Source organism: Hyperoodon ampullatus (assembly GCF_949752795.1).
Source record: "Hyperoodon ampullatus genome assembly, chromosome: 19".
In the NCBI taxonomy this organism is placed as follows: domain Eukaryota; kingdom Metazoa; phylum Chordata; class Mammalia; order Artiodactyla; family Ziphiidae; genus Hyperoodon; species Hyperoodon ampullatus.
Window position 1 is genome coordinate 35,678,739 of NC_136932.1, and position 10,528 is coordinate 35,689,266.

The following is a 10,528-nucleotide window of genomic DNA, read 5'->3' on the forward strand; positions in this document are numbered from 1 at the left end:
GCTCAAGTTCCTTCTGTGATGGCCAAGCTGTCATCTGGGCTGGAGAGGGGAACACAGAGGGTGAGAGGGATAAGCCACGCTAACATTCCCCCGTGAATTTAGGCTTCGGAACGTGCAAACAGAGTCAGCGCAGGAGTGATTATGGAATATCTGACTTTTAGGATTGGAAGAGACCTACAGGGTAATCTGGTCTGTGCTTCTAATTTATATATGAAAAAAAGATCCCAATCCTAAATGATTAGAGAGATAGATGCAAGGAAATAAATTTCCATGGTTTTTTGATGTTGAGAATAAGCAGAAGGCAAGGGTTTCTTATTAACACTGGAAGCCCTGATGCTCCCAAGCCCTTGAGAAGCAGCGTTCTTAAGGAGTTTTTTAAGGCCAAGGCTGCTATGGCTATAGAAGGACATTTGCAATTTCTTATTCTGGGGGAAGGTTTGGACATTAAACTTGCAACCTTACAGGTAAATAAATAATTAGGGATATTCTACCAAAGTTCTTACTGCATCTCAAAAAGTATCTAGGATTAGTATGGCCATTCAGTTTCATCCTCAGTGCTAGTTGGGACTGATTGGTAGTGGCTGCTGGAGGGCTCTGTTGAGGAGGATCTTAGATCATCCAGGATCACCAAGAAAAAGTAAAATGGTTGATTAAGCATGTCTGCCATGAGTGGGACAATGGTGGGGGCAGCATGTGTGCACCATATTGGACCTTCTTATCTGATGCCTCTGCTTAGAGCGCAAAAGTCTTCACAGACAATGGAAACTGATGTTAAGAGAAGAAAGTTTCTTTACACCTGCTGGTTGGGCATATACAGTGACCTGTTTTCTGGAAATTTCTTCAATCCACTTTTACCTGAAAGGTGAGCTGGGAAAGGTAGGTCAGCTTATCACGCTCAAAGAGCCCACGGGTGGTGTACTGGTACATAGAGAAGGTGATGCTGTCTATTAGATTGGCCACCCGTTCCTTGAGGCTCTCAGCAGGAGCAGCCTTCTCCACAGCCTTCTGGAAGACGATGTTGAAGGCCTGGGGACAGGAGGTAGGACACTGGTAATTTACACAGCTCTGTGTACGTAGCTAGTAGTACTACCTGTGATGAGTATTACGATTTGCCAGCCACAGAAATGTTTCCCCAGCATAATCTGCCAAGAAGGTACAGTGGCAACAAGAAAACTCTTGTCTTAGTTTGCTAAGCTCGTCTTAATTTGCTCATATAAATTATTACGTTGTCACAAAGTGGGCAAAGCTATGGGGCATATAGAGAAGAGCCAACAGTTTTGGTCAGTGAAAAACAAATGTCCAGTGGCCAAAATAATTAAATTAAATCCAGTAAGTTCTGTTGGAAAGTAAACACAGTCAATGATAACCAGTTAGGATGGATGATTCTATCTTCTAGATCAGCCGTCCCCAACACTTTTGGCACGGTTTCGTGGAAGACAGATTTTCCCCAGATGGGGGGTGGTGGGGTGGGGGGTGGTTCAGGCGGTAATGCGAGCGATGGGGAGCGGCAGATGAAGCTTTGCTTGCTCGCCTGCCGTTCACCTCCTGCTGTGCGGCCTGGTTCCTAACAGGCCGCAGACCAGGGGGTTGGGGATCCCTGCATCTAGATTATAAAATTCCCGATGGTAGAATCAATATCATGTACAACTTTGCTGTCTAGAAGAGACCCTTGTACATAACAGGCACTCAAAATATTTTCAATTAATTACTTTTCCTTTTGGTAATGATCAGAACATCGGGTGTTCCTTGTTTTTCTTTCCAGTAATTCTGCATCGTTTGGTGAGTCCACTTACATGTGCTTTTTTCTTATGGACTCTTGCTGCAATGGTGGGAGCAGAGCCTGCTTTGGTTACATCTTCTGAACTATACATTATGGGTATAATATGAAATAAAAATCTATGAATCAATTTTCCATTGTTTTAAACTTAGATATAGACTATTTATAAAAAATTAATATTAGGAATGCTGCATTTTGAATGTGATATGAATAGAATGAATCATTACAGAAAATAAAAATCAAGATATAATTGGGTCTTTTCAATTTTTGGCTATGCAGATTTCCAGTCTTCTTGGGTTTTTTGGTTTGTTTTTTGTTTTGTTTTGTTTGTTTTGAACACATATTTTCATGTGCTTCATCTAATCTCCTTTTTTCAGAAAGAGTCACTGAGGTAGATTTCAACTACTCTCAGAACTATGGAAGTGATCCCATAGTTATTAGGCTTATCATGCTAACTTTTATACTGTTTTAAAATCTTTTATAATTCTTTCATATGGGGCTTTGACCTGAATATAATGCCAATATTGGATTTCGTTTATAAACATAAAATATTACAAACACAGTTCACTTAATCTGCAGAGACTCTGAGTTGAGGGAAGGGGATTGGGACAGGATGGAATGCCATCTCCAACTGAATGAGTTCCAGGTAGTGGAGGCCCTCACCTCATCCCCACACCCTGGCCTCCATATGCCAGCTGAGCTTCACAGAATGAGGTGTGTGCTCTGAATGTGTGTGTGTGTGTGTCCTCTCTGTTTGTTGGGTTAAACCAGAGAAGTTGTTCAGAAATGCTCCACCACCCCCTAAGCCCTCTTCAATTGTGGTCTTTTGGTGAATGCCTTAGGGGAGAAAGATATACTTTCAGAGATGTAATTAAAATTTATAGGTCTTTATTTTTTTCATGAGTAAGATAAGCTTAGTCAGCACTTACAATTTGCTAACGTCTTTGGTTTTAGAAATATTTCAGCAACCATAAAGCAGTAGCTTTGAGGATATTAGGGTAATAAGGAAAGTAATTTAAAGTTGGACTATTATCATGGCCTGCTTTGGTTTTAACTGATAAAAATGACATGCACATTTGATCATCCCGATTAGATTTTAAGCTCTTTGGGGCAGGGGTCACTTCTCATGTTTCTTGGTATCCTCTTCCACACTTTCAGTAAGCATAGTTCCTGCTGTAATATATGTACTTAGTGAGTGAGGCCAAGACCTGCTGTGGTCTCTCTTGCTGTTCTAGCCAAATAACCAATGAGTCATGAAAGACCCAATTAAAGAGACGAGGACTGTAAGGCAATGTAGTTGCTCTCTTGGATTTGATCTTAAATAGCTGCCACAGCTAATGAAACACATAGATAAGCCCTCATGGAGAGCTGCACTGGCTGTATTACACTGCTGAATTATGACTATTCAGAAAATTCCAGGTGTAAGTCACCTTGAGAGAAAATTGGTACATTGGGTGGATCTTGCCGAGGTCATTCATGACGAAGTAGAGCAGAGAGGCCCGGGCAGCTGCCGGCCGATAGTGTTCCCGGGCCTCGTTGATTTTCACCTCTGTCACCTTGGCCTCCTGCACCTGTTAGAAAAATCAATAGTGGTCCATTGTTCAAACCAACCAGGGCTACCTGAGAATCAGCGTGGCCTCTCTGTGTAAGCACATTGTGTCTGTGTGTGCGGTGGGTGGACTGGGATGGGGGGAGCAGCTAGAGGGTAGAAAGCTGCCATGGTTTTCCTTAACTGAGCTTGAGTGAGGAAGAGATGACACACTCCTAGTCCCTCACAAGGTGAAAGTGTCAGCCCCTCCAGTGGGGACATGTGGGAGATACACACACACACACACAACTTGAAAAATAAGCCAGAATTCTAGGCAATGGAATCCAGTAAAAGCAGCACGATCTAATTTTCTGTTTTCTTAATTTTTATGAGTTAATATGTAAATTCACAAAGAAGATCTCTTTCAATGGAGGTCTATTTTCAGAAAATTTATCAGAGGTAAAAATGAGAAAAGAGACCTAAGCATCAAAGAGGGATTCTGTAAGAACATGTTATTAAGTACAACCTCAGTATGACCTGTCTTATGCTCCAGCATAGAGTGAAACTACTGATAATTCATGAGAGTCCTGCAGGAAAAAACAATGATCCCTACTGAACATGAGCTCTCAATAAACAATTACAAACTTCAGGAGGAAGTGTTACCAAAGGGGACAATTAGAAGACCCCCTACCTCCCCCCCGAAAAAAAATCCCAGAAAGATTAGCATCCCAAGAGCTGAAGATGATTGAACTACCTACCATTAGCTAATTGTGTTTAAAAGCAGTAGAGATAAAAGAAAGCATAAAATCAGGACATTATAAAAAAAGAACAGACATTATCTGAAAAAGAACTAACTAGAACTTCTAAAAACAAGAATACAGTTATTAAAATGGAAAACTCAGTGACTGGTTAAATAATGGACTTGAGTTGAAAGAGAATAAGCAAACTAAAAGATAAATTCTGAGGAAATTGTTACACAAGCAGCTCAGAGAGAAATAAAGATGGAAAATATGTAAAAGAGGTTGAGACTTGGCAGATAAAATGAAAAGATTTAAAATACATCTAAAAAAAAAAGAAAAAAATATGTCTAACAGAAATGAGTACAGAATAGAGAGGGAGAGGCAATATTTGAGCTATAATAGTTAAGAATTTTCCAAAATTGATTAAAGACCAGAGGTTTTACTTTGAAGAAGCAGTCAATGTCAAAGACAGCTTACTATCCACAGGCTGCTGAAGAAGTAATTATTTGTTTCAATCAGAAGAAAACTGAATCCAAAAGGAATAAATGAGATGCAAGAATTCCTTAAATATACAGTCAATCTAAATAACAAAGCCTACTGGGGACTTCCCTCGTGGTCCAGGGTTAAGACTCCATGCTTCTACTACAGGGGGCACAGGTTGGATCCCTGGTCAGGGAACTAAGATCCCACATGCTGTGTGGTGCAGCCCAAAATATATATATTATAAAAAAATAACAAAGACTATAAAAAACATGATCAGTTTGGAAGTAGTAGATAAGCAAGATGGAACTAAAGTGTTATGAAACAGTAGCAGAAGATGGAAAAAATGACCAAGTATTCTAACGTCCTAATATTGTTTTGGAAGAGGCTAGATACAGTGCTTAATTTTAGACTTTGTTAAGTCAATACATATATTGTTAAGTCACATATAAAATGAAATATATTTCTCATATATAAATGAAACAAGGTTAATTAACAAAATAGAGTAAATAACTTTAAAATCAGCAAAGGATAAAAGAGGATGATAAAGAAAAATCAAGAAAGGAGAAAAAATAAACAAAAAGCATGGTTAAAAGAAAGTACAAAATTAAGATAGCAGAAAGAAATCCAACTATATCAGTAATGTTAGTAAATGTAAATTGGTCAAATTCAGTAGTTAAAAGACAAAGATTCTCAGGATGGAGTGGAATGGAATAAAAATCACATAATTGCTCAGATTGTGTTACCACAGATTCATACTATTCATGCTCACCTGGGTCCTTAATGCTGTGCATTAATCTATGTCCTTAGTCAACTTTCATTCCCATCTCCCACAGCAACTATTGTGAACCTTCACTCCTTTCCCCAAGCACCCTACCTCACCACCATCCCCTCATTCTAAGCAGATGACCATGACTATAACTCATGCTTTCACAGATGTATTATATAGGGACCATCCTTAATTCTGCCTTCCCTCCCACTCCCTTAATTTTCTGACCGCCCAACCCCATTGCTCACATTGACCTATGGACCATTTGTAGATTCATGTTTGCCCCCTCTCCCCCATTATATTGGAATTAACTCTCCATATTTCTAAAGATAAGCCCTTCCTCAGTGACCTGAATGACATTTCCCCTGATTTCTTATGTACCCCATTGTACTAATCATTACTTCTCATTTCTGTACATTCAACTCTTCTTCTCAATGGCTCCTTTTCCTTTACAATCCATGCATCCTCCAATGTCCAGCTAGGATCTTAGTAAGCTCAGTCTCTGCCATCTTGGAGAAAAATCCTCCAAGGATGCTATGTCCTCCTTAAGTTACAATCCTTTTTCTTTCTACCATTTTATAGTCTGGCTTCTTTAAAGAGTTGTCTATACTCAGTTCCCCTTTCTCAACTCCTATTTACTCTCATTCTAAGGCACTCTGGCTTCTGCTACTTCATGGAAACCATTCTCCTCAAGATTACTGATAACTCTTTTTTGCAAAATTCAGTGGATACATCTCAGCTGTATCTTCTTTGCGTTCTCAGCACCATTTGACACCATTGACATCCCTTCCTGAAACGCTTCCTTTCATACTGCCTTATTTACCTGCTTTTCCTCCCATCTCCGCTCTAGTCCGTGCTTTCCATCTTCTGAACTTGTCCTGAAATGTATTAATATACTTCAGTGTTCTACTCCCAGTCTTATCACTTCACACACGCCTCCCAGGTGACTTCATCCACTCCTACAGTTTCAACAAGCAACTACTCGCTAAAAAGTCTCAACACTCTATCACCAGCCAAGATCATATATCCCAAAACCCACGGGATGTCCCCATGTGCATGGCCCAGAGGCATTTCAAACTCAACATGACATAAACTAAAATCATCATTTCTTCTCACCCCCAAATCCACTCATGCTCTCTTCTCTCAGGTATTGGCACCAATACCTATCTAGATGTTTATTCCTGGAACTGAGACATTTCCTCGACAATACTTTTATCCATATATAATCATATCCAATCAGTTAACAAGTTTTCCAATTCTATCTCCTTGAAGTGGCCCATAGCTCTCGAATTTGCCCACTTCTTTGTACCATCACTGCCAACCTTACTTCAGAATGCCATCACTTCTAATCTGAATTACTGTACCCCCTCCTGCCTCCTGCTTCCCCAAGCTCTCCTCTGGATTGGAGCTGGAGTGATCTTCCTAAAGCACAGGTCTGATCATGTTACTCTCTTGTCTAAAGAGGGAAAAAAAAAACCTCTTTTAGGAACCCTAACTCCCATCTACAGCCCCCACTTCTTAGCATGGTCTACAAAATCCTTTGTGATGGAGCCAGCCTCCCTTTCATGCCTCATCTCCAGTGACTACTTCCATCCCCTCTACACTCTCTCAATGTTCCACTCATACTACAGGGAAGCATCCTTCTACCGCTAACCCAACATGGGCTGGGTGCTCTTCCTCTGTGTGTTCATGACTCCCCATGCTTCCTCTCCCACAGCCCTCATCACAGTTTGGTAACTGCCTGTCCTTCTCCCTGAGAGAACCAGGTCCTGGAAGCCTGGGATTCTTGGCTTCCTTGTGGTACCCCCACCTTCTGCCATGGAATTTGGAATATAACAGCTTCCAACCAAGTATTGATTGGATGAATGAATGAGAAAGAGAAAGAAGACAAAAAGAAAAGAAACAACAAAAGAATAAAAGGCTGCACACAAAAAGCCTGGCACACAGCAGGTGCTCAATAATTGTTCACTGACTTTAAAGAAAAGGATAAAGAAAGAGAGAAGGAGGTAGGGAGAAGAGACCAACATGGTCAATTCCATCTCTGACCTTCTCCCTCTGTGTGAGTTGGGCTCTGTTCCCCCATCTCTCCTGCCCAGGGCAGTGGAACTTCTACCATAATTGTTTTACAAACTCTGCATGCCCCTCTCTAGAGACATGGAGGCCGTAGAGAACCAGCAGTAAAACTTGGTGGTCACACAGCGACTGAGGAGACAAGGCGAGGCTGGACCTTCCTCCTTTCAGTCTCTCATTCCGGCCGTAGTTGTCTATTATCTCAGAGTGAGTAGGACCTGGTTTATCTGCCCTGTCCATCATTGCTTTTCATTTTTCCTAACTTCTCCCTACCTCGAACAAAGTCTTATTTCTCATATTTGGAGAAATCCCAATAAACTGACAATAAAGGTATTCCTTCAAAGGTGCATCATTCCTGGGCACTGTTACAGACATGCTTATCCTGCTCAGAACCAGGAACTTAATTCCTCTTCTGGTCCAAGAGCAGGACTGAGAATGTGAAAGGGCCCCTGTAGGGTCAGCAGTCTGCTGGGGAAGGGCAGACTTTTATTCCCGCAAGGGGGAATAAAAGTCTCCGAAACGTTGTGAAACAAAGGAAGGAAGCTATATGCTAAGTAGTTTTGCAGGATGATACCGGTTGTTTTTTTTTTTTTTTTGAGAGCTGAGTTTCCCTGGACGTCACTGAAGTTTTCCCATTAAAATCAGACTTGTGAGCTTTTGGCAGGCTGTGAGTTTTCTCGGGGTGCAATCATGCCTGAACCAGCCAACTTGTAAAACAGTGTGATTCCTTAGCTTCAGGACAATTCCATGGACTCACTGAGGTATTCAGTTTGAACGACTATTTCCTGCACAGAACACGAGGCCCTGCGCAGACGTAAGTACTCGTCAAACGTTTGCGGGGTAGAGCTGTCAAGAGCATTTCCCAGGAGATGGGGGCGCTCCGGAACGCAGGATGTGAGGTAGTCATTTCAGGAATCCTGCCTAGCTTGACTTTCTAGGAGAAACTCAGGAAGATGGAAGAGCCACCTGTTACTCTTTTTTTCCCCTAGAAGTAGGACTCAGGGAGTAGGAGGAGGGCCTCTGTCCGCCAGCCTAGGTTGCCAGGTCTTACCTTTTTCTCAACTTCCACAGCAGTCTGCTTGGTGATCTCAAGGTTCTCCACCAAGGCCGTTTCTCCCAGGAAGTTCCCGGAGGCCGAGGAGAGGCGAGAAAGCAGGTTGTCTTCTAATGTTTTGAGGGTGATTTTGAACCCATTCTGCTGCTTCGTGAGATCTGACTGCAAATATCACATAAGGGAAAGTCAGGTGTAGAAGCCCAGAGCATCCTGTTCTCGGGGTAGGTCTGAATAGATAAAGGATTATGGGCCAGAATCCCTTCCCTTAGCAAACTGGAAGCAGGATAGCAGAGTGCTCGGGACCACAAGCAGACAAAATCAGCAGGTGACCTGAACCCCAACTGTACCAGTTACTAGTCATGTGACCTTGGGCTGAGTTACCTCTTAACATGTCATAACCTCAGCTGGGTTAGCCCTGGCCCTACTCGTAGGAGTGCTGTGCAAGGCTTAGCACAATGCTGGGACACAGTCTAGTCACTAAATGGAAGTTATTTCTGGGAATAGTTAGAGGGTGGGGTCAAGTTTTACTTCTCTGGAAGGTCCTGTCTATCACCACTTTGCTGGCCCCCAAGGGAAGAGCTCTCCTATAGATGACCTTAAAAAAAAAACAACAACTAGAAATGGTTTTATACAGTTTCGACAAGATAATCACAGGAACCCTCCTTAAGGTTGGAGTGGAGCATTGGTATCCAGGCAGATCTTACCTCCTCTCCCTTTTTGATTGTTAGGTTCTACGTCCTAAAGCACTGGGCACTCTCTTACTGTGGGTGGGCGCACATGTAACCTCAGGCAGCTGCGGTTTCTCTGCTCTTGTACAGCCTGGGATTATTGCCTTTGGATCCATGGAAAGAACACTTCTTGTTGGAGGCCCCAGCCACAGTCACCCTGGCCTATCTTCTGTTTCTTAAAAACACATGCCTCCATCTTGCTTTATAACCAGAATTCACTCTTCTCTCTGCTGTGGGTGCTCTGAGCCAAAGGCTCATGCCACCTCCTCACAGAATATTTTTCTGACCTTCCCAATTTAAATTAGCCCCCTGGCACTCTAACATCCCCTTGCTCTTATAATCTAATCATGTCTAAGGAGAGGGGAAAAAGGATACTATTTGCTATGGACAAAAGTGTGCCCCCCCAAGTTCATATGTTGAAGCCCTAACTCCCCCCTCCCCCATGTGACTGTATTGGAGGTGGAGGTAATTAAGGTTAAATGAGGTCATGAGGATGGGGTCCTCATGGTGGGATTAGTGCCCTTATAAGCAGAGACATCAGAGAGCTTGCTCTCTCTGCACACACAAGGAAGAGGTCTATGAGTACATGGTGAGACGGTGGCCACCTACAAGCCAGGAAGAGAGGTCTCACCAGAAACTGGACCCGTAACTCAGACTTCCAGCTTCCAGACTGTGAGAAAATAAATGTCTGCTGTTCAAGCCACATAGTCTATGGTATTTTGTGATGGCAGCCCAAGATGACTAAGACGCTACCCTAAAGTGGCTGAATCCATTTCTACTGCCCTTGCAGGACTGAACCCCACTTAGTTCTGGACACAGACATGGAGCACATGTGGTGAGAGGCCCAAACGTGTTCCTGTACAGCCTGTGCCAGCCCTGCTCTTGGACAGGAGTGTGGGTTCTCCCAGCTGCCTCCTGCCTCCTGTTCTTCAGCCTGCTCTATCCTCTGTTTCCCAGCAGGGTATTCCAGGTGGCTGGATGGTGCTGGCGCTCCTCCGAGCTCTAGCAAAACCACACTGCTCAGCTTCTGGAGGAACAGCCCCACCTATCCCAGAGTGGGGCACACGGCAAGGTCTGGTGGCAGGGCATCTCCTTCTTCCCTTCCTTGCTGGGTACTTGACGCACCTTCAGCTTCTCCAGGTCTGGCCTCTCCATGCTGACCACAGCGGCCAGCAGCTGGTCCTCCAGGCCGTCCCTGGTCACGGTGAAGTTGATCAGGGTGGCCTGAGCCTGCAGCTCGGGTTGGTAGTGAGGATTGGCCAGCTTGGTGTGAAGGATGAGCCGGAACTTGGGATTGTACTCACACTCTTTGTCTCCGATTTTAATGAACCTGGAACACAAGGGCTCATGTGAAGGTGGAGTGCCTTCCTGTGAGCTTTGGT

The 10,528-nt window shown here is 43.2% G+C and overlaps 1 protein-coding gene across 1 annotated transcript in view; it reads right to left on the minus strand.

The window, feature by feature from the left end:
• DNAH9 (dynein axonemal heavy chain 9) overlaps positions 1-10,528 on the minus strand; it is a gene marked incomplete at both ends in the record, with an annotated part of 297,919 nt that overhangs the window by 48,088 nt on the left and 239,303 nt on the right. Inside the window, 4 exon segments of the mRNA XM_079725653.1 lie at positions 856-1,026; positions 3,208-3,348; positions 8,416-8,580; positions 10,272-10,514. Of these exon segments, the coding sequence (XP_079581779.1) occupies positions 856-1,026; positions 3,208-3,348; positions 8,416-8,580; positions 10,272-10,514 (720 nt within the window).